This window comes from Gambusia affinis, linkage group LG14 (assembly GCF_019740435.1).
Source record: "Gambusia affinis linkage group LG14, SWU_Gaff_1.0, whole genome shotgun sequence".
Taxonomy (NCBI): Eukaryota; Metazoa; Chordata; class Actinopteri; order Cyprinodontiformes; family Poeciliidae; genus Gambusia; species Gambusia affinis.
The window spans coordinates 108,597-131,715 of record NC_057881.1 but is presented as its reverse complement, the minus strand read 5'-3'; the positions used below and the strand labels follow the sequence as shown (position 1 = coordinate 131,715).

General features: G+C 47.3%; 1 protein-coding gene across 2 annotated transcripts; it reads right to left on the bottom strand.

Moving 5' to 3' along the window:
- Window positions 1-186: 186 nt before the first annotated feature.
- Window positions 187-22,161, bottom strand: atp9b (ATPase phospholipid transporting 9B). 2 transcript variants are annotated; one of them, XM_044138456.1, is made up of 30 exons: window positions 22,027-22,161; window positions 18,625-18,798; window positions 16,562-16,712; window positions 15,640-15,753; window positions 15,212-15,320; window positions 15,078-15,136; window positions 14,278-14,329; window positions 14,092-14,186; window positions 13,912-13,992; window positions 13,448-13,523; window positions 13,000-13,076; window positions 12,599-12,759; window positions 12,365-12,508; window positions 12,108-12,219; window positions 10,657-10,905; window positions 9,847-10,008; window positions 9,681-9,773; window positions 8,215-8,298; window positions 7,143-7,313; window positions 6,980-7,078; window positions 6,815-6,904; window positions 6,600-6,744; window positions 5,616-5,680; window positions 5,375-5,530; window positions 5,236-5,300; window positions 4,872-4,980; window positions 4,748-4,805; window positions 3,697-3,900; window positions 2,330-2,362; window positions 187-1,315 (listed from the first exon to the last, which is right to left on the bottom strand). In XM_044138456.1, exons 1-30 carry the CDS (start codon window positions 22,104-22,106, stop codon window positions 1,179-1,181), a joined length of 3,405 nt encoding a protein of 1,134 aa, XP_043994391.1. In that variant the 5' UTR covers window positions 22,107-22,161; the 3' UTR covers window positions 187-1,178. The 2 variants fall into 2 exon arrangements, with proteins under 2 accessions (XP_043994391.1, XP_043994390.1); XM_044138455.1 differs by lacking the exon at window positions 2,330-2,362.
- Window positions 22,162-23,119: the final 958 nt, after the last annotated feature.

The following is a 23,119-nucleotide window of genomic DNA, read 5'->3' as shown; positions in this document are numbered from 1 at the left end:
TGCTCATTTCCACTGCAGAAATGTTCAGAGGCATTGCAGTCAGGATGAGATCTGGACTTTGACTAGACCAGCTTCTTAGTTTATGTAATTCTATTTTCATAACATAACATTAATAATGAATGAAATGCAAAGACCCAAATGACCAGAACCGGATTTAGAGAGAAAAGCAGAAAGGAGCCCAGTTCCTTGTGAATATTTGGTCAGATGACTTTTATTTTGAAGAGATGAAGTCTCAATAACTTCTTCCTAAGAAGTAAATCCAATCCGACCCAAAAGAACCTTCCACTGGTTCTGACGGCAGAGATCATCCAACTCTTCTCTTTGATGTTTTATTTCCTGAAAGTCAAAAACTTACCCTGCAGTTTTAGTGGATTTTCAGCAAACATTTTAAGTTTCATTTTCACTTTAGAGACCGAAGGTCCGGACGGTGCAAACGGTTCCGAACTCCTGCAGAACCATCAGAACCTTCAATCCCACGCAGCAACAAGGGTGCACTTACTTTACATGTGACTTGTGTGTGCAGAAATCAGCCTCTGGCTCCCCCTGGTGGCCACCAGAGGAAGTTCATTAAACATCAGCCGTTTCTCCAGCATTCAGTTTATTTTATTAAGGAACATTCTTAGAAATAAATACTGACACTGCAGTGCAAGATGAGGAATGAAACAGAAACACACAACAATCCAATCAGTAGAAAACCAGAGCAGAAAACTGTAAAAAAACCCCAGTAAATTTAACTTAGTTTGTGTCCGATCCATCCCTAGAAAAACATCCAGGATTGTTTTCAGCACAGAGCAGCAGCTTGTTCCAGCAGAGACTGAATGATAAAACTCATTCTACCCGAAAGCCGCTTTCAGGAGCTCAGCAGGATTTAACACCGGGAGGCACACAACGAGCCGCCGCTTCCTGCTGAAGATGTTTCCCGTTCAGAGTAGATAAAGGTTGATGGTTCTACCCCAGTATGGCGAGTTTGTGGTGAAAACATGAAGAATTACTCTAAATTTTCAAGTCCTTCAACAGAACGCAGCCATAAACACGTCAAATAAAAAACATCAGTAAAAAAAAAAAAAAATATGAGTTCATAAAACCAAACTGGAGTTTTCAGGGAATATTTAAAAGAGCTGAAGGCAGATGGACCCAAAGCGGTGCCATGTTCCCTCTTTGGCCAGCAGGGGCGCAACTCAGGACGACAGCTTGGAGTAACTGGGAGGAGAAAATTTACGCTTCAGGTATTTGATGATGTAGAGAGGAAGACAGCTGACAAGCGTGATGGCCGACACCTTCCAGAGGAACGGCCATGTTGTGATGAAGGACAGGTCTGAGGAAGAGGAGGGCCACAAATTAAAACCAATTTAACAAGAAGCTTTAAAACGTTTCCAGATTTGGTCTAAGGTTACATTCGCACTGCAGCCTGAAGTGACCCATATCCGATTTAAAAAAGTGTTTCCTTTTACCTCAATGTGACTTGTTCCTGATCTTTTCATGACGGATCAGATTTTTTCCAGTGTGACTCAGACCACCTGGATATGTGGTCCTGAATCCCATACATATCGGATCTTTTCAAATGTAACCCGTCTGTACGGGCAGGTCGCTTTCATCCAACCCGAACGTCTTTCATACTCGACAAACGTCACTGTTCTGCGTCCTGATACGCGCAAGTGGGAAAAAAGAAACGACCACCGTGGCGGAACCGTAATGAGGATCAAGTTGTTGATGTGCTGCTCCGGTTGGACATCAACTTCAACTCTGTAAGCTAAGCTCCACCGTTAGCATCTCTGTTTACGTCCACAAACACTGAGCACTTCTTCTGTTATGGCGGTTGGCAGAACACTGCGCATGCTCTACGAGTGACGTTATTGCGCCCTCTACTGCGCATGCGGGACACTTTCAGGTCGTTTGCAGCTCACTGGAGATCACATACAAGTCGCTTTTCTTAGTGTGAACGGCCACAAAGAAAACCAGATTTTACTAACTAAACAGAATTGGGTCACTTCAGGCTGCAATCTGCTACCGTCTCCTTACTGAAGGGGGCGCTGCAGATTCATGGCACCGCCAGCAAAGAGCTTACAACAGGAGACTGCAGCAACGTCAGAGAAAACCCGGAAACCAAAGCCGGGTTATTGCTTCAGATTTAAATCACTGCAGAAATTTTAACCAATGAGGATCTAATATCCACTGATAAACCCCGCCCACCTCCTCCCATTGGCTGTTGGCCCAAACCTGAACCTAAGAACCAGCAAGAGGGAAGTCTAGGAGAGCGAGACAGGTCACAGAAACCCAGCTTGCCTTTAGCAACAGAAACAGCAGGAGAAGAGAAAAGACGACGACCTACCGAGAAACGCTCCAAATGACACTCTGCCGATGCCTGGAGCAGAAATCACATAGAAGAAGAAGTAGACATTAGACAGAAGAAGAAGAAGTAGAGATTAGACAGAAGAAGCAGCGAGGAAGATAAAGGAGCGATGGGTGGAGCCTCTAGTTCTTGAGCATCTTTAGGACCAAATCAACAGAACCTCAGAACAGCTGGAGGGAAAAGGTGAACCAAAATGTTTGTTTCTTCCTTTCACTGGATCCTGACCCCTCCATAACCTCATAATGACCTCCGAATTTCTGGGATCCTCAGATTTTTCTCTTGGTAAGATAAAAGTAATTCACCAAACGTCTTAAAGATTCTTTTGTCGGTTTTTGTCCCGGCTTCCCCTTCCAGCAATCTTGAGAACGCTACCCTAACCCTGCAATATTTTAACAATTTTACGATCTGGTGCGCTTTGAAGGACATCTGGACCCTAACCCTAAAATTGGGAATATCGAACTTGTCGGATCGTCTTGGCCCGCCATCACAGCATGCTGAATGTGGCCAATCAGAACGCGAAAAGCGGAAACATGGAGAGGAACCCAAAACAACGGCGTGGCGCACCAGGAAGTCTTCCACTGAGGCCATGACTTCTCTGCAGTCGGCCATGTTTGTTTAGTGTGACCTCACGTTTGGTCAGGAGAGGTCCTGTGAGTTTTCCGTCTGGAATCTAAATGTTGGCGAGTGAAATCCACACATTGTGGCTGCATCTGATAACAGACAGCAGATTAATGCGCAATAAAGAGTTGCGGTGATTTGTGTTTGTCTAATTTAATTCCAATAAACCCCGTTTCCCCTAATACTTATTTTTACTCGTTTATTCTTACAAACACCTCTGTATTTTAATTTTTTTTAAAAAAGGTACTAATTATTAGTACATACATCTAATAATGTAATAAATCTGCAATAGCTTTTCATTTTAAACGAGTAGGATATTCAGATGAAGGAAGTGTGGTTTGGTCGTGTAAATTGTTCCGATGCTAAGCTAACCCTAACTCCTAAACTTCCACTTCAGTCACTCAAATAATGTTATCCACTGTATTGAACCCTAACAACTCGTTATAGTTTTAGTTTGTAAAGATAATGTAGCAGTTTTAGACGGGTAGCACGGACAGACAGACTTAGCCATCGATCCGTGCTACGGTAGGAAAATCTGACCACTGAGCTCAGATATTATGGACCCCTGACCGGTTCTGCTCGGCCTTTGGACCCTAGTTTCAGGACGGTTCCATGAATAGGCCACTCTTTGCATCCCCCTCGGGTCAGGAACCAGAATCTGACTAACTACCGGGTCCAAGCCGGTCTAGAAAGGTTCTGTTGCCGACTGAAGGACCCAGGAGCCGTACCGAAGTACTCGTTGAGGAAGGCGAGCGAGGCGAGGTAGCAGCCCAGGCTGAAGAACTCGGCCAGAACCATGAGCCAGTGCCAGGTCCGGACGGTGAGCGCCACCATCAGCAGCTCCGTCAGAACCAGCGCCGTGAACGAGATGGCCACCACGTGGACGAACTCGGACTCGAACAAAACCAGGGCGCCGTACATCAGGATGCCACCTGGGGGTGCCAAAGATACATGTCAGAGTTTGGGTCAAAGGTCAACAGGACTGAAATGCTTCTCATTTCAAAAAGTTCAAAACAGGATTTCACTGAAGTCGATTTTCTTAATAAAAAAGAAATCAGTGAAAAACGTGTTGAACTGGTGAGTTGAACTGGGTGAGTCTGTGGTTTGTGGTCTCCAGTGAGGGAACCAATGCAGGTTGGTGCTTTTTGAACCAGTTCTTAGCTCAGGATTCCCACCAGCTAACTGGTGGGAATCTGGAGTTTTCCAGAGTTTTTGCAGCTGCTGGCAACAACCAACCTGAACGTCTTTGATACTCGACAAACGTCACAATTCTGCGAATGTAGCCGAGCATAATGTGTGCGATTGCTGACGGTCAATTGGACGGTAAACGGCCAAGACTTCCAGCGTCTCACTGGAAAACTCCCAGCAGGACCAGCGAGTGTGAAGATAAGGCGTCCGACCTCTGACCTGCGGTATCCTGATAGCCCCGCTAATTCAGCGTAATCTGCCTCTAACTGATCGCATAATTGCTGCGAAATCAGCCCGCGGGTGGGACATTCCGGCCAGGCGGCCTCCGGAACACAGAGCCGAGGTGCTGCCTCCCGGCCCGGCCCGGCCCGGCCCATATGGGTCTTTAATTAAAACCCGGCGCCGGCAGGAAGTCACGCTACAGCTTAGCGGTTACGCTCAGATCGGCTTACAGTCAAGAGAGGGAGAGAAAGCCGAGACTCTGAGAAAAAGATCAGAACCGGGTTAGGAGGCGAAACCTCAGAGGGACCGCTGACCCAGACAGAACCAAGCTGGGAGAAGAAGCATCAGAACCAGACCAGAACCCCTTACCTTGGTAAATGCTGATCAGAACCCAGATGAGGAAGGTTTTGAAGGACAAGGAGCGACCCTGAGAACACAAACACAGTCAGAACCTCCAGCAGAACCGGGGAGTCACCAGAACCGAGCTCGGTACCTTGGTCAGATCCTTGTAGAGTTCTGGGTAGAGCAGAGCCGTCTCGGGCTTCACGTCCTGGTCCAGAACCAACGAGAAAACAGGAAACATGGTGTAGATGGTGGCGTACCTGGAAGAGGAACCAGAACGGGTTTACTCCCCTGACATGGTACCATCAGAACCAGTCTGGGTCTGATCACACAGAACCAGAACCGTCCTGTAGGGTTGATGCCAAGCAGAGAATTCTGGCTTCATGCTTTTATTCTGAAACCCTGGGCCAGTCAGAACCCGCTGTCCTCATGGAAGTTAGAAACCCAGTTCTGCCAGTTCTGTTGGACCTCTGGTTCTGCTAGACCTTGGGTTCTGGGCGCAGAGGGGTGCGTACCCGACCATGAGGAAGCCCTGGTAGAGCGGCACCGAGGCAAAGAAGAAGACGGAGGAGAAGACGGCCTGAGGAGAAAACAAGCGGGTCAGAGGACGGTCCTGGGGAATAGTTCGGGTCAGAACCGGGACAGTCGCAGAACCTGCATGGTGGAGATGATCATCCCTCGGTGCATGACGAATTGTCCGAGCGCGGCCGAGCGCTTGTAGCTATTCCTGCCGTGGACCATCAGCAGGCGGCCGACGTGCCGGAACTGCGAGACAGAGAAGTCCGCGGCCAGCGACGCCTGCTTCCCTTCCTGCACACAAGCAGAACTGGGTCAGAACCAGAGCGGGAAGCTAATGCAGAGTAAACGTGATATAATCTCAGAATAGCAGGTTTACTTTTCCTTCAATCCCGATGCCACAGTCTGCAGCCTGGATCATGCTCACATCGTTTCCTCCGTCTCCTGCAGCACAAACACAAACTCCCCGTGGTTAACCAGGAAGGCTGCCATCTAGTGGCCACATGGAGGAACTACCAGCTCTACTGTCAGGAAGCTGCTCAACCTGGTGTGAGCGTTTACCCTTTAGCATTTATCATGGTACATTTCTTAAAAGAATTCCAATTTATTGTTGATAAATTTCAAATTACGATGTTTAAAATCCATATCGTCAGGATCATTTAGGTCTTAGTTCAATTAGAGAATTAACAAATGCCAATCAATGTGAAAATATCAATAGCTGCATTTAATGTGTAGCAATAAAACATCTTTCTGTGGTGACTTAAATAAGTGCATTACAGACAGACATACCTAAAAAAAAGCAAAATAGTTCTAATCATCACTTTTATTGTTATCACAATAGTACCACAAAATGATCAAACTTGAAGTGTATATTGCAACCCTGGCTGAACCAATCGGATCGCTGCATCCCATCCTCCAGTGGTCCCCAACCACCGGTCCATGGACCAATTGGTACCGGGCCGCGCAAGAAATAATGAAATATGTCCGTTCTATGTATTGAGTCTGGAGGAGCTTTTATTTTGAAAATCCCAAACCAGATGCTGTCGGTTACGTCTTGCGCGCCAACATGCAGCAGGATGTGTAAAAAAATCACAACGCGTCCCCCCGGTCTGCAGAAAATTTATGGAGGGTTAACCGGTCCGCTGTACTAAAAAGGTTGGGGACCACTGCTCTAACCCTGACCTCTGACCTTCTCAGGATGTTAAACTACGGTATAAATCTGCTTCGTCTAGTGAAAACCCTAAAATAAGTTCTTCTTCTGCAGCAGCAGCAGCAACAAACTGTGAGATCACCAGTGAAGAATAAATCCCACAAGAAGTTCCGGCCGGAAGCTGGGTCCGGTTCCGACCCGGTGGAAGCCCACCTATGGCACAGGTTCTGTTGGCTGTGTGCTGCTGCAGCAGCCGGACAATCTGGGCCTTCTGTGTGGGCGAGCATCTGCAGCAGACCACAGCTGGGCACTGGCAGGCCAGCTCCACGAACTCATGCTCATAGTAGCGCAGACACACCTGGAGAGAGAGGAGAAGAGAGGAGCACCCAGTTCCAGTTCTGGTTCTGACTTGGTTTCGGCTCTCCTACCTCTAAGGAGTCTCCAGAGACCACCAACGCGCAGTCGTGCTTCCTCCTGAAGGCGTTCAGCTCTAGGTGCGCCTCCCCCCGGCTGCACACCTGGTGAGAGCCAAACGCACAGTCAGCCTGACTGACCTGCACGGAGCGGCAGCGTCATGCTGCGGGCCCGCGCACCGGCTTGAAGACGTGGACGTCCTGAGTCCGGGACACCAGGTGGGAGCTCTTGGCAATGCAGGTAGCCGTCTCCATTTTGTCTCCGGTCAGCATCCAGACCTGAGGAGAGACGGGATGGTGAGGAGCGGCCCCACCCGGAGTCCGGTCCTGGTTCCGATCCTACCTTGATGCCGGCGTTCCTCAGCAGCTCCAGCGTGGGCCGGACGTCGGCCTGCAGCTGGTCCTCCACGCCGGTCAGGCACAGCAGCTCCATCTCCCTCTCCAGACTCTCCACCACTGCCGCCACCTTCAGTGCCCGGTCCAGCAGGCTCAGCTTGGCCTGGCTGTAGCGGCTCTGCTCAGACAGGAAGTGGGCCCGGTCAGACAGGAACCAGAACTGGTGCTGAAACCAGTTCTGAGCTGTACTGGGTGTTAGTTTGCAGGTTCTGGTGGTTCGCCTGCAGGCGACTGGCAGCTCTGCTGTCAGAAGTTTAGTGCAACACGGAACAGGAAGCTGAGGTCAGTGGCTACATGTTGCTACAATCGCTAGTAGCCACACAGGCACACCCACTAGAAGGAAACAAACACACTCAGTACAACACTTTCATTCTATTGGCAGAGAGGTTGCCAGGCGACGGTACTTTTCTGTTCCAACCGAGAGCAGAAAATGATTCAGAGCAGAGAAAGACGTTTGCAAGCGGAGATTTGATCTCAGCAGAAGTTTTGAGGGGAAAGAGAAACGTTTGAAAAAGCATAATGAATATTTGAAAGTGAAAAGTTTTGAGCACAAACATTATAAATTTTGAGGACAAAAGACAGAAAATCCTGCTTTCAGACTGAAACTGTGTGCTCTCAAATTACGGTAGAAAAATCCCCAGTAGAGTTTGAGCTGATGTTCCGTCCAGAAGTGAAGATGTTCCTCTGGTCTCAACTGTTTGATTTCTAAGCCACATTTCGACTTGTCAACATATTGATAAAATCTAAATTATTTTAAAAATAATTCAACAGTTTAAAGTATTTCCTGAGCAAAAAAGTGATTTAAGACATGACAAAGGGTGAATCCAGAAGTATTTTCTGTCATTTCCTGGACTAGCTTTACCTCTTGAATATAAATGTTATTAATCTTTAGTGACCAGAAAGACAATATGGAAAAGTAGAGCTGCACATGACTCAATAGCTGTGCAATATTTGGTTGCTGGATCGGACCTTCAGAACCTGATGAAAGCTTCGGGTCGCATAGAGCAGGCGGTTCCTACCTCAAAGTCCTGATACTGCTCCTCAGACAGGCACTTCTTGGCCACCACCAGGGTCCTCAGGCCCTCTCTGGCCATGTTCCCACACTGACAGGAAGCAAAGGAGATGGCCTTCATTACAGTCTTCCTCACAAAAACAGGATTTTCTTTTGGTCAATTCCAAACAGAACCTTTGGTCTCAGGGCATTGTCTTGGAAAATTAAACTTTGGCTTATTTACTGGGAAGAACGAACCGATAATGAAGGTTTCTGAGCAAGTGTTATACTGATAACGGAGTTTTGTGAAGATGTTTTTTCTTCTCTTTCCAACTGAAACTCCTTTGAACCAGGATGGATTTAAGGACAGAGGGACCAATTAACCAGAGATGGGAGAAACTTAGAGAAAGTCCCTGCAGCAGAGAGCGATGGGTGGAAGGCACCGTGTACATGACTGTTGAGATATAAAAGGAGAATTGTATGTTAAGTTTCACTTCTTCTCTCTGATACTCAGATTTTCTACATAAAATATCTAAAGACAAATGCACGTTTCTCCCAAGTGTATTGCTCTCTCCCAAAACGTAAAAGATTTTTCCTAAACAGCCTAAATAATAAATATTCAGATCAAGTTTTATTGCTCAGGATTTAACCGTCAGATGTTCAATTATTCAGCTTAAATTTAGGCGATGATTTAGCAACAAAGAAGGAATAAAACTGACCAACAGCAGAGCGGACAGGGAGGGTTGAACCGGCAACCCTCCCATCACGGTACAACCTCCTTCCACCTTCATCACCATCATCATCGCACCAACCGAGGTCACTGGGGGAAACCCTGCGACTCCAAAAGTCGGGTTCTGTTAGGAACCCCAGATTGTCTGGAGAGCTGACCCAGACGTGGAGAGACCCAGAGAGGTTCCGGTGGTTCTGTGCGGCGACCCGGTATGAATGCAGATATGGGTCAGCTGAATAACACCTTATTATAACCACCAGGAATCAATAGACAAGGAGAGCCTGACGGCGTTTTATTTCAGATATGAAAACACCGATGGAGCTGCTGATTGGTTATTGATGGGGCAATCGGGCCGGACCGGGCCGCGGCGCCGCCCGCTGATCTGACAGCAGGATGTTACAGCCGACAGCTCTGATCATGAATATGACAAACACTCATTACACCAACTGGGTCACTAATCAAATCAGAAGCTGCCGCCAGCGCTGCATGACTCAATAACGCCAATATGATGATGATGATGATGATGATGATGAAGAGGAGCTGCCCTCAGATGAAGCTTCAGCTGCCAAAACAACCCATTCTACCTGAGAGTCGAATCACAAACAAATAATGATTTTAACACAAACAAGCAGAAACATTGTGATGGTGGTGGCAGCATCATGCCGAGTCAGGAGGCCTGAAAACACGCCAGGACACAAAGTCCCAGTAAAACCAGTGGAGCTGAGACGTTAGAGGAGTATGAATACTTTAGGTCTGGTTCTTACCTCCTCCTCCAGCCAGTCGTTATACTGGACGATGGTCGCCATGGCAACATCTGCCCCCTTCATGTAGAAGGTGATTTCTCCGGTAGCCTCCTCCTGGACAGATCAGAAGAGCTTCGTTACTTCCTGCAGGATGACATGGGTGGCGGCGGCGGCGGCGGCGGCGCACCCTAATGATGATGCCCATTCGCTTGCTCTCCGATGTGAACGGGAAAACCTGCAGGATGAGGAAGGACAGGATCTGTCCTGACGGCGTCCGCAGCTGCAGCGACGTCAGGTCTCTGTTGACCAGGGTCAGCCCCACGCTCTCCGTCCAGCGCACCAGCGCCACCTGCAGGACCAAAACATCTGGAACGTCTGGGTCAGGCAGAGGACACCGGGTTCTGATCCAGAACCAACAGCAGGGCGACAGTTACCCTGGCTGCCCTGGACTGTAAACCAGGGTTACCAGGGTAACAGGCCAGGAAATAAATCCCCAGGAAGCAGGAAGTTAGGATTGATCAGGTTAACCTCCATCAAGAGGGCATGACCTCTAACCTTCAGCCAATAAACATGAGGAACCTGGAGGAGAAGTCTGATGTTTCCAGCAGCTGGAGGAACCTCCAGACTACCTGCAGTCGGTCTCTGGAGTCAGGCTCCTCCCACCTTCCATCCTGCAGGTAGACTCACCTGGAGCTCAGGACACCGCTCCACTGTGGCTCCCTGATAAACCTCTGGCTGCGCCCTCAGGACCCCGAGGACCCCCAGAATCCCGAGGACCCCCAGAATCCCGAGGTCCCCTAGGATCCCGAGGTCCCCTAGGACCCCGAGGACCCCCAGAATCCCTAGGACCCTGAGGACCCTCAGGACGGCCGCCGCTTTTGCCTGAGGACTTTGGGCTCAAAGTCGTTTCTGGGTTTACTGTTTACGGGTTTCAGTATCGTTGAGTTCAGCCGCTACGGCACCAACATGGTGGTCATGGCATCATGTTGCATCTCACCTCGTCTGGGCTGGAGGCCTGGTAGGTCCGGTTGTCGTCGCTGAAGTCCTGGTCGGCCTCCGCCGACTCCGTCTCCCCGGCGGCGGCGTGCGATTCATACACCGGCGTCACGTTGTGGCACAGAGCGACGGCCTTCACCGCCTCGTGGATCCGGCTGCTCACGCTCTTTCGGACCTTGGGGCCCTGCGGCGGGTTGCTCCGCGCCATTGCAGCGTTCCCGGCGCCGCCTCCAGCCAGCTGAGCCGGACACTGAAAGGTGGGGAGAGCTTTGGGTTTTGATTCAGGACCGGTTCCGACTGATCCATTTGCTAGCAAAAGGATCGGTCCAAACTGAATATCTATCATAAAACGTGACAGAAAGCTGAGCTGAAGCAGGAGAACCAGAGCCGCCAACGGGCCGAGCTCAGCAGAGTTCAGGTCTCACTAGCTGAGGAAGAAGGACGGTTCCGGCACCAGCAGCTGCTTGGACCGGATCAGAACCACCCAGCGAGGAGAACCCGAGGGAGCGCAGGGATGAATGGAGCAGCTTTCCTGTTGGAATCCCCGCCTGACGCCGAGCGGCGGAAACCTTCCAGCTCTAAACGGCTTGGTGAACTTTTCTATCGTTCAAATCGATCAATCGATCAATCGATCAAGTTTATTTGATCATTTCAGCAACAAAGCAGTTCAAAGTGCTTTACGTCATAAAAACACAAAAATAAAAGACACCAAGTGAGAAACCTGAAAACATGACATTGTGATGAACGCCAAAATGAAAATCATCAAAACAAATCAGATAAATTTATCAATATTCCAATCGATTCTAAGCAGCTGATTTAAAGGAACTCGATTTCTAGAAGCTTGTTCCAGATCTGTGGTGCATAGAAGCTGAAAGCTGCTTATCCATGTTTGGTTCTGGATGCAGAGCAGAACCAGGACCAGGTCCAGGTCCAGGTCCAGGACCAGGTCCAGGTCCAGGTCCAGGACCAGGTCCAGGTCCAGGACCAGGTCCAGGTCCAGGTCCAGGACCAGGACCAGGTCCAGGTCCAGGTCCAGGTCCAGGTCCAGGACCAGGACCAGGTCCAGGTCCAGGTCCAGGACCAGGTCCAGAGCCAGGACCAGGTCCAGGTCCAGGTCCAGGTCCAGGACCAGGTCCAGGACCAGGTCCAGAGCCAGGACCAGGTCCAGGTCCAGGTCCAGGTCCAGGACCAGGTCCAGGACCAGGTCCAGGTCCAGGTCCAGGTCCAGGTCCAGAGCCAGGTCCAGGTCCAGAGCCAGGACCAGGTCCAGGACCAGGTCCAGGTCCAGGACCAGGTCCAGGACCAGGTCCAGAGCCAGGACCAGGTCCAGGACCAGGTCCAGAGCCAGGACCAGGTCCAGGTCCAGGTCCAGGTCCAGGACCAGGTCCAGGTCCAGGTCCAGGACCAGGTCCAGGTCCAGGTCCAGGCGGTGCAGCCGGGCCAGCGGCTCACCTGAGCGTAGGACTGGACGATGTGGCTCTGGATCTCGTCCATGGTGTCGTTGCCGTAGGCGACGGTTCCCAGGTGAAGCCGCTTGAACACCATCTCGTCCAGGTCCAGGTCCAGGGTTCCAGGTCCAGGTCAGGTCCAGGACCAGGTCCAGGTCAGGTGACCAGCAGAGAAGGTCTGGGATGCACCCTGCACCTTAAAGGAACAGAACCACCCTCACAACCCGCTCCCTGCCAGGTTCTGGTTCTGGTTGGTGCTCACCTGTCTTGTCTGTGAGCAGGTAGACCAGCCGGCCCAGTTCTTCAGGGATGGTGCTGGTTCTGACCACGGTGCCGGGAATGTTTTCATCTCTGGTGATCATCCATCCGTACGCCGACTTCCCCATGTCCAGGTTGACCCGCAGGCTGCGGATCAGAACACAAGTTCACTTGTAACCCACTTGTAATCCCGGACTCACCCGACCGGAGGCGCACCGGGTCAGAATCTCACAGCACCTGATGGGAATGATGTAGGAGAACAGAACCACGAAGCGGAAGAGGTTCCGGAACCATGGGCCCACGAAACCCTGCAGCGCCACCATGACGATGGACAGAACCAGCTGGGCCAGGAACAAGGCTTTGGTGAGGCGGTTCAGCTCCAGGTCCAGAAGGCCCACCTGCAGGGAGTCAGAACCACAGAGTTAGCAGAACCAGAACCACCTTCTGGCTAATGCAGGCCTCCAAAGAGGAAACAATCAAGTTAATCTTCCTCCGACCCAGAACCTCCAGTTCCGCCACTGCGATCCATTGATTGGTGACCTGAACAGACTAAACCTGCGCTAGCTTTGCGTCTAACCCTCCTGAAGCGCTAGTGCTGAGTTGATGTGATTGGACTAGACCCGGCTCGGAAACGTCACCTTGTTCTTGGCGTGGGACGTGTTGAGGACGCTCCGAGTCTCCTTTCCCGTGTAGATCACCACTCCGATCACCGTTCCTGCCAAACACGGACACAGAGGAAGCTCAGCCTCCAACATGAACTCAGATCAATACTTGATTAGCGACCATTAATGATCAATATTCAATGAGCTCCAATAGGCGCTGCAGACGGAACAACAGGAGGTGAGGATGAGGTAGAGGAGCAGGCGATGAAGATCTGATGAAGGTGGCAGAGTCGTTAGCTCCTAATGCTAACAGCTGGAGGAGCAAAGGTTGGTACTCCAAGGTCAACTTCATGTCCCCAGGTGCACCGGGTCAGACCATCTGACCCCTGACCTCCTCTGCTGATGATGTCATCGCACTGTGAGCAGCTGATTCCTCTAAACGACAAAACGGACGCACTAACCCTTCATCCTTCCTCCTCCTCACCTGATGCGACCACGGCGCTCGCCCACAGCGTGTTGTCGATGCTCAGGCTCTCGTGGATCTGCGGTTCCACGTCTTCCTGCGAACAACAAGCTGAAGCTTCAAGCTCAAATGTTTTCATACACAGCTGAAGTTCATAGGTCACATTTTTAGGTCCGTTCAGGTTTATGAAACAATTTGTTGCAAAAAACAAAACAAATTGAAGAAAACCTCCTGAAAACGTTTCTACAACTAAACTTTTAATCCGTTCAACAGATTATAATCTGAAGCGAAGCAGCAGAAGCGTCACTAAAGATGGCCGCCAGAAAGCGACCAGGAACCTGAAGCTCCGCCCCCCCACCTGCTGCTCATATAAAGATCCACGAGGAACCAGCAGGAGAAGCTGCAGGACTCAGCCTGCTGGCTCCTCCAGAACCAGAACCCTAACCAGAACCGGTCCGGCAGCTTGTGCGCTGAAGGCCGCTCACCCGGGTGAAGTTTCCCTCGAAGGTGTGGATGTCCAGCTGGGGCTTCTGGGCGTAGACAAAGGCACTGATGGAGAACAGGTCCTGCAACGAGATCGGCCGCACTTTTCAGTTAACCGTCTAAAAAACTAAAACCATGCAGTTAGCCATCGCTAATTAGCCGCCTGCTAACAGCTAACGCACCCCCACCGCCGCTAGGCGCTGAGTGCAGCTCACTGCCACCTTCAGCTTCCAGTCCGTCTCTCCGTCCAGCTGCTCCGTCCGGATGAAACACGCTCCTGGAGATGCAAACACCAGGCAAATCATTATGACCACTAATCCAGCCTGGACCAGAACCCTTCTGGACTCACTCAGGCTGTGGACACTGACCCGTTTTCTCCGACGTCCTCAGGAAAATCATGTCTGCAGGAATCCTCTGGTTCTGTGAAACAATAAAATCTGTTAGCAGACTTGAAGATGAAGCGACACAGAGCTGCTGATCAGTCATTCATCGATGGAGTCTGACCAGTTCTGGTTCTGGTTGGATCCGGATTCATACTGAGCGTTGTGGTGAAAACATTCCCAGAGTTTTCTGCTCTGAATTGTGATTCACAAAGATTTTACACCTTTCATTTAAGGCAAATGCCTGAAGGACTTTTTCAGATCTTCAAGAATTTGATTGAAGTTTGCTAGAAGGCAAAATGTAGAATAAAATGATTTAGCTTTTTTCTTAGCAGGAACAAAACCTCTGGCTCCTGAGTTTGTTCGACTTGGTGAATTTTGTCCATGATCCAAAAAGTGTGGACCGCCCTGGTTTCCAGCAGCTCCTCCTGCTTCCTGCTAACACGTCACTCTGATCTGCCCGCCTGGCGCTTTCTGACCCAGGTCAGCTTCTATTCAGTCGCCCAGATTTAAGAACCAAACCACCGTTCTCTCATCAGCTCCACAAAATGATTATAAAGGAGGATTTTAGCTGAGAAACTGTCCAATTTCAATGAAATACTTGAGTCCTCCGATTCTCCACCAGCAGACGTCCATGTTGCAGGTAAGATACTGACCGTTCAGGAACAGAAAAACCATCCAGTGATGGCCCTGCAGGCCGCATGCAGGTATAAAACTCTAAACATCACTACTTATGATTACATTACATTAATATCCCCAGAGGAACAGATTTAAATAGGAAAAGTTACCTTTTCAACGATTATCAGGTCTCCAACTTGTATATCTGAACTTTTCACTTGGATTTTACCTGAAAAAATAACAACAATAATAAAAAATAAATCTGAACCTGCTCCCAGTAAACGGATCAATCTGTGTGCCGAACCTCTGACTGTCAGCTTGCTGTAGAGTTGAGAGTTCATCTCTTTGTCTCGCTGATAGCGCCGCACTTCGTCCACGGCTTCCCGCACCATCGTCACGGCCAACACGAAACCCTGAGCGGAACCAGCAGAACCAGTTTATTTCAGCGCCGCGTTACTCTACACAATAAAACATTGTGATAAAAAATATCTGCAGCAGATTTAAAAACTGCATTTTAAATTCATCATCCGAACTTAACATGAAGGAGGAAAAATGGTTTATATCTCTAAAATAAAAAATAAAAATCAATAGAAAATGTGCAAAAGTTGCATTTTTACATTTTTAAAAAAATTTGAAGAAAATTGTTTTCAAAATATTCCTATCATTTAAACATAATTACACAAAAACAAGTAAAAAGAAAATAAAAGCTGGACAGCAACATGAGACGCTGACCAGAGGGGCCCAGTACGTGTACAGGTATCCGATCTTCAGCGCCGGGACGAACTGGGAGCACGCCACCACCAGGAAGTACAGGTTGAGGAAGAACTTGAACTGCTGGTAGAGAACCTGGGACACACAAACACACAGCTTCAGGTTCTGGTCCTGGTTCTATTGGACCGGCTGGGACAGACTACTCACTTCTCACTCTAGAATAATGCGGCAAACAGAGCGGGGTGACCCTTGACCTTCCCTGGGTCATCACTGTCGTCTTGCCACCCTGGTGTCACGTTAACATGCAGCAGAGCTGATCAGTTAATCAATACGTCTGATCAGGAGGATGGTGCCATTTGTTCAGCACAAAGTGTTTCAGAGGGGAAGATTTAATGTGAAACACCGATTTCCATCAGCGCTTTTATTTTGTGGATCAATTCAGGAAAATCCAGGTGGGTGGGACTCAGAGGTTCCTCCAGGTGCTAAGCCCCGCCCCTCAGACCCGCCCCTAACCCTAACCCACTCTGCTAATTACCCGTCCAGTCGCCACGCCACGCTCACCAAAGGTAAAATTCTGAATGATGTTTGCAACAATGAGACACGGCATCGAACCGACCAGAACCGACCAGAACCGACCAGAACCGACCAGAACCCTTGTAATAATTTGTTAGTATTTATTAACTCTATCAGAGAATAACTGAGCTGCTCTGATCATTTCTACGACTCTGACAGACGGCTGCTGATGATCTGATTGAGAGACTGGAAAACTCCTCATGCAGAGACAGAACGGGCCACTGGGAACACTGGGGAAATACTGGGACAACCAGGTCTGACTGGTTTTCATCCAGTCAGAACTGGAACCCGCTTTGAGTCACCAAATTATTGTGAATAATTAAATGCAGATGTTCAGAACCCGGAGCATCAGAACCCGGCGCCGACTCACCCCAGGGACGAAGGTCAGGACGTTGTACTTCTGGTTCTTGATGCCGTTCTTTGGGAACTTTTCTTCACATTTCTCCGGCCGGCCGAGCCAAACGGTTCTGGCCTTCGTCTCCTTCTTCCTCCGACAGACATGAGCCAGGCAGTCGCAGCAGCTGGGGAGGAAAGCAGGATATGACATCATCATCTTCACCTGCCTTCAGTTTGTTTCGCTGATGATGCGATGTTTACCCTCCGCCGCTCTCTCATCACCTCACCGTTTGTGTTTTTATGGTTTCAGATAAAACTGCTGCTCCCCTGAGTGACCTTTGACCTCTCTGATCCATGTAGAGCTCCTGTTGGCAGGCCCAGCGGTGGCCTTGGATCCGTCCTGTCTGCTACAGACAGTCAGGAGCAGAGCAGAGTTTCTCCACACCTTTAAAAAGTGAGTGACTTTGCTTCAACCTGTTAATGACGACATGGAGCTTATCTCCATATCTGATACAAAATGCAAACATGGGGGGTGAGGGGGCAACTGGGACAGAGAGGGGGTGTGGGGTGGGCAGGGTAGCTGTGTGCCGTCATGCTGAGCGACTTTTGGCTTTTCCACTTTTTGAGCAAGTTGGCAAAACGTAAAGCTAAATAAATGAACTCTGGTAAAAAGTCATGTTTGCATTGGCCTCCATGTTTTCTGCCTCTCTACCCCCCAGCACCCCCCCCATCCCCCGTTCAGGTTCATAAGAGCCATTATTTGAGCAAATGAATGCTATTTAAATAATAAGGCGCTTGAACAGTCGGGGCTTATTCACTGTGAATTATTTGGGTTTTATAATCCTTCACTCTGTAAACTGAAAATTACTGGAAAGCATCAAACTGCTCAGCTGTGAAAAATCCCATTTGTTCATGGGGTGGGGGCGAGGGGGGAATATACAGCTTCAATGAAGAGCCCCCCAACAGTAAACTGAAACATGGTGACACGTTTGTTCCCCTGAGAATTTACGCCATGACAAACGCTGCTGCTGGCGTCTGCAGCGGACGACGGATCGAGGAAGAGTCCGGATCTGTCTGACCCCAGAGTCGAGGAGCCCAGTCAAAGCCCGTCCTTATCCTCTCTTTCATGCATGACTAGCGGAGCGTCGTGCGGCGGTCTGAACCCGACACAGGTGACTCCTGCGTTTCTGTGCCATGTTCATGTTTAACTCCTCTGCAGCTCCTGATTTGTTAACAAAAACAACAAGACTGAAGAAAATAAAGTAGATATAAAAAGAATGTAGTTAAAGCAAAATGAAACCAAAATGAAAAAGACCCCTGAAGAAAAACAGAATCTAAATACTTTGCTGCAGCGAGAGACGTTGCAGCACTGAAACCTCAAGCTGATATTAATATTGCTGATATGACCAGTATTTACCAATTATATTATAAACCTTCCAACATAAAATGACAAGAATCACTGAATTCCTGCTTCAGTTAAAACCACAATCCTGACCTGCAGCACCGACCCTGACCTGGTTTCCTTCATTATCCACCACAGCTGAAGTAATAGATAGCAGAATGAACCGTTAGCATGATGCTAACCCAGACTGGGAGCAGCAAAGTGAACCGTTAGCATGATGCTAACCCAAACTGGGAGCAGCAAAGTGAACCGTTAGCATGATGCTAACCCAGACTGGGAGCAGCAAAGTGAACCGTTAGCATGATGCTAACCCAAACTGGGAGCAGCAAAGTGAACCGTTAGCATGATGCTAACCCAAACTGGGAGCAGCAAAGTGAACCGTTAGCATGATGCTAACCCAAATTGGGAGCAGTAGAGTGGACCGTTAGCATGATGCTAACCCAGACTGGGAGCAGCAAAGTGAACCGTTAGCATGATGCTAACCCAAATTGGGAGCAGTAGAGTGGACCGTTAGCATGATGCTAACCCAGACTGGGAGCAGCAGAATGAACCGTTAGCATGATGCTAACCCAAACTGGGAGCAGCAAAGTGAACCGTTAGCATGATGCTAACCCAAATTGGGAGCAGTAGAGTGGACCGTTAGCATGATGCTAACCCAGACTGGCTGCTACAGGTGGGTCCGTTGATCAGCTCACCTGGTGCAGAAGACCTCCCAGCCCCCCAGCAGGAACCAGCCCAGGCCCCGGCGCCGCTGGCCCCGCCTGGCGCGCGGCAGCGTCTGGTAGTCGCTCTCATCGTTCTCGAAGCCTTCCTCAGACATCATCAGGGGCATCTCGTCCAGGTTGGACGGCTCATCTTCGAGAGAAAATCTGAAAGGACAGGAGGTGAAGAAGACATTTATCTGGATGACTGAGCTCATGGTGAACGGGATCGACCTTTGACCCCACAGGACACTTCCTGCAGAACCAGAACCAGAACCAGAACCCAGTTTACTGAGGCAGATGCCCAGAATACTTACTAGACTACGATTAAAACTTTCCTTTTTGGTAAAGCTGCTTGCCAAGCTGGGGTCATCCTAAACTGTGTCTGTAGTCATGATGCTCCAGGCTGCTGCCAGACAAACTGACCACTGATCTGCTGGGTTTCCTTGTGTAGAACAACAAACGGGCCCAACAAAACCAGAACCAAGAGGAGCCCCGCCCGCTTTTACTCTTCATCATCATTCAAAGTCAAAAATAGTTTATTACATTGTAATTAATTCATCATCACATTGTCCCAGCAGTCTTGTCCTTAATCAAGTGCATCTCTGCTAACAGCACTTAAGCAGCAAGTGTGAAATAAACTAGTGCCAAAAAAATCCTTAAGATTACCGGAGTGATGTGGGACAACGCGGCATGATGTCGGGCCTTTTTATCCATCCAACTGATCACTCTGCGTATTGAAGCTTCTGACCTGGCAGCTTTTCGCTCTTATAAAAATACTATTTAACAACATTCGGCAACGAAGTTAAAGCTTCATCCTGAGGATCTGGTGGAGGCGATCTCTGCCGCCACCTGCATGTCGGTTCAGAGAGCCGCTGCTGATCAGTCCTGCTGCGCGTCGGTTGGAGGAGCAGCAGGATGCAGCGCTGGATTCAACTGTGACCAAACGGGATCCGGTCATAATAAATTTGGTTTGTGATGTTCCAAAAGCATCATTGTGGTCAGTGTAATAATTTGACTCCTATACTGCAGCTGTCCAGAGATCATCAGCATCAGCTGGTGTTTGAGAAAAAAGTCAGACCCGACTTTGTGCAACAGAGTTTTCTCCACTGCTCACGAAGAGTTATGTTTATTGCTCTTTTAATTCTGCAGAATAGATTTAGTAAAAGCGGGGTCAATATTTGTCATGAATATACCTGATAAAGCCTCCAAGTAGTTGTGAAGCGTTTTCCGCTTATGTCACTATGACATCACCGCGACTAGTTATCATGATGTAGTCGACCTTAAAAATTATGAAGTCGTTCAACCCCTAACTACAACAAGACCGATTATTTTAAATGTACAGTAAATATATTTGTTTTGTTGTGACTTGTTGAATACAGAAAATTCAATATAATCTCTCATGTTCAGTAAAACTAAAATTATTTCAATTATTTACTTTTTAAAACTGATTTTATTCTGTTTGTTTGCGACAGACGGCTCACTCTGTGAACTTATTTCATATTTCCAAAATGACAAAAAATACACATTAAAGTGTTCTAATATTTAATTATACTTATTTATATTTATTTGACTAATAGAGACTTAAAACCATCTGTTTTATGCAGCTAAAAGATAGTTTGGTATAAAGTGGAGCTAATAACAAAGATCAAGTTCAGGACAAACATAAGGCATAAATAAAAATAAAAAGACTAATGGAATTAAAATGTCCTTTTTAAAAGAAAGAATGAATGTTGTGACTTTAGGAACCAAAAATGTAACAATAAATTCATCAGTTTTCTGCTCCTCTAATCTGAGAAGAAAACATTTGTTTAAAAATCATGGTAATAAAACCAAGCAGCTTTTTATTCCACTCCCACTAAAAACTTAAGATATTAATTTTATAAATTTATATAAATTTATATTTTATAAATTTTGTATAAAGTTTTCCCTGTAATGACTTTACGCAAAAGAAATTCAAAATAAATATAAATTCCTGCGTTTTGTGACTGTGATTTTGAGACAATAAACTTTACGTCTTTAATGACGTTTTTAGAAAATCGTCAGTGGATATTTTACAATAAATATATTCCATTTTAAAGTTTTAATATAATAAAATTTGGTCTTGTAACGGGATGAAGAGTTAAATTGTCATATATTTAATCCTTTTTAAAGTGAATCATTTTATTTTAGAGTGCTTAAATAAAATCATAAAACATCATACAAACATGTTAATGTCTTAAGATTTGAAATTTGTTTTGCATTTGTGACATTTTGTTTCACTTTCCTCAGTCAGTTTGTGATTATTCTTTTTTATTTATTCTTTTTATCATATCAAACGTCTTTATTACTAATGTGCTTTGTCACATTTTCTTTGAATTTTCTAAAAAGACGGAAAAAAACAACAAAACATTGCCGTAAATCCGCCTTTTAACTCAAAACGTCACATACAGCAATGAATTGTGGGTAATACACTTGGCCAAAGTCCGTTAAAATGAGGATTTCAGTAAGGGCAGAAATAGGACCCAAATGGGCGAAGGGCGGATATGGAGAATGTGGGACACACTGCGACCTTTAACCTTCAACATGAATGGCATCTGAAGGAGGAACGAGGGAGAGGATCGGACCAGGCCTTTGTCCTTCAACCCTTCCAAGCAGCCATACTGGGTCAGTGACCTTTGACCTGCTACGTGAGGTGGAAGTCTGGGTTTCTGGTCACTTCTCTGAGCTTCACGCTTTGACCTCTGACCTTGGGCTAAACACACTGTGAAAGTCAGTAGCTGATGGCATGTTTTCCTCTAGAGAATGATGGACCTCAGATGACCTTTGACCTTTCCCAGGTTAATGGACAGCAACACTTGCTACTCTTAGGTCATTGCTGGTTTCGTTCCACCCTGGGGTTGTGCTAACACTCAAAGTAAACTAGCTTTAAAGTTGATATAATGTGGTAAAGAACCGATGTTTTTATCTTTGTTTGAGGCTGATGTAGTCTCTCTCTACGTCCCGATAACATTTTAAACAGGTTTAAGATTCAGTCCGAAAATAAAATCAATTTAAAAAGACATCTCTGTACCCAATGTGACAGACATGACGTCATACCAGAACCGATCATGTGACCTGATATGGAAAAGCCCAATCAAGCTGCTGTGCTAGCTGAGACGAACCTTAATGCTCTGGTGAGCAAAGTTCTGTCCAGGTCATAATTCTGCTGCCTTGCAACAATATTTTCAGAATAAAATAATAATAATAAACATAGATTTCAATAGTTCTGGTGCTGTACAATCAGAACTCATGTCCGGTTCCGGGTGCTTTAATGAAGCCATCACAGCTGCAGAAACAGAACCGAGGTTCTGGACCCGACAAATGTTCCTTTCTTCACGCCGAGACCCTGAGCCCGTCCCCGCTCCCGCTACGCACCTGGAAAGCCTGGCTGAGCTGTAGTTCGCGGTTCTCCTGGAGCTTTTCCGAACCGGATTTAACGGGATGCTGTCAGCCATGTTGGCTGGGTTGGAGCGTCATGACGTCACCTAAAAGCGTTCTACCAGCGACGCCTTCACGATGCCTCGGAATTATCAGGAAGCACCAAAAGCGAAACCTTCTCTTAACATGAAATACAGTTTATAGTGAGAAAACATGACTTTGAATTTAAACATTAGATTACACATAAAACGCGTTTCAGGTAATTTACACATTATTTCTCCAGGGCTTACTGTCGAAGTCCATCTCCTTTACGACAAGGCAACTGTATTTATATAGCACCTTATTTTATATAGCATAGACAATTCAAAGTGTTTGTACCAAAAGTTAAAAACAACATATAACAAGAAAGAAGAAAAAAAATCAAACTGATTAACAATATACAGATTAAATATAAAAAGTTCTAAATATAATGTTAAGTGAAGAAATGAATTTAGGTTAAAATTTTAAGAATCAGCAACTGCAAATAAAAAAGGTTTTTAACCTTGTTTTAAATAAACTCACAGAAAGTTTATTCCAGAGTGTTGGAGCACAAAAACTGAAAGCTGCTTCACCATGTTTAGTTCTGACTCTGGGTTAGTAGGTTTGACTGTGATGATCATAAAGGTCTGAGTGGTTTATATTGAAGACGATCAGAAATGTACTCTGGGTTTTTATTGTGTAGAGCTTTATAAACCATTAATGAGATTTTAAACTCTCTTCTTTGAGCAACGGGAAGCAGTGCAGGGATCTCAGAACTAGTCTGATATGTGGATCTATGTTTTAGTTCTGGACACGCTAGCGCTGTCTTATTGATGTTTTTGAAAATCCAGTAAAAATGGCGTTGGAATAATCAAGTCTACTCCAGGATAGGGAGGGGAGGGGTGTTAGCACCGTGGGTTGAGGTGGTCCTCAGTAAATGGTGCCAGGGCGTCTTCAGGATATTATGAACAAAACTGTCATTGTACCTGATCCACACGAATGCAGCCGCATCCCCAACACGCATAACCCGCACAAATATAATACAGGGATGCGATCCGCATGGCACAGAAAC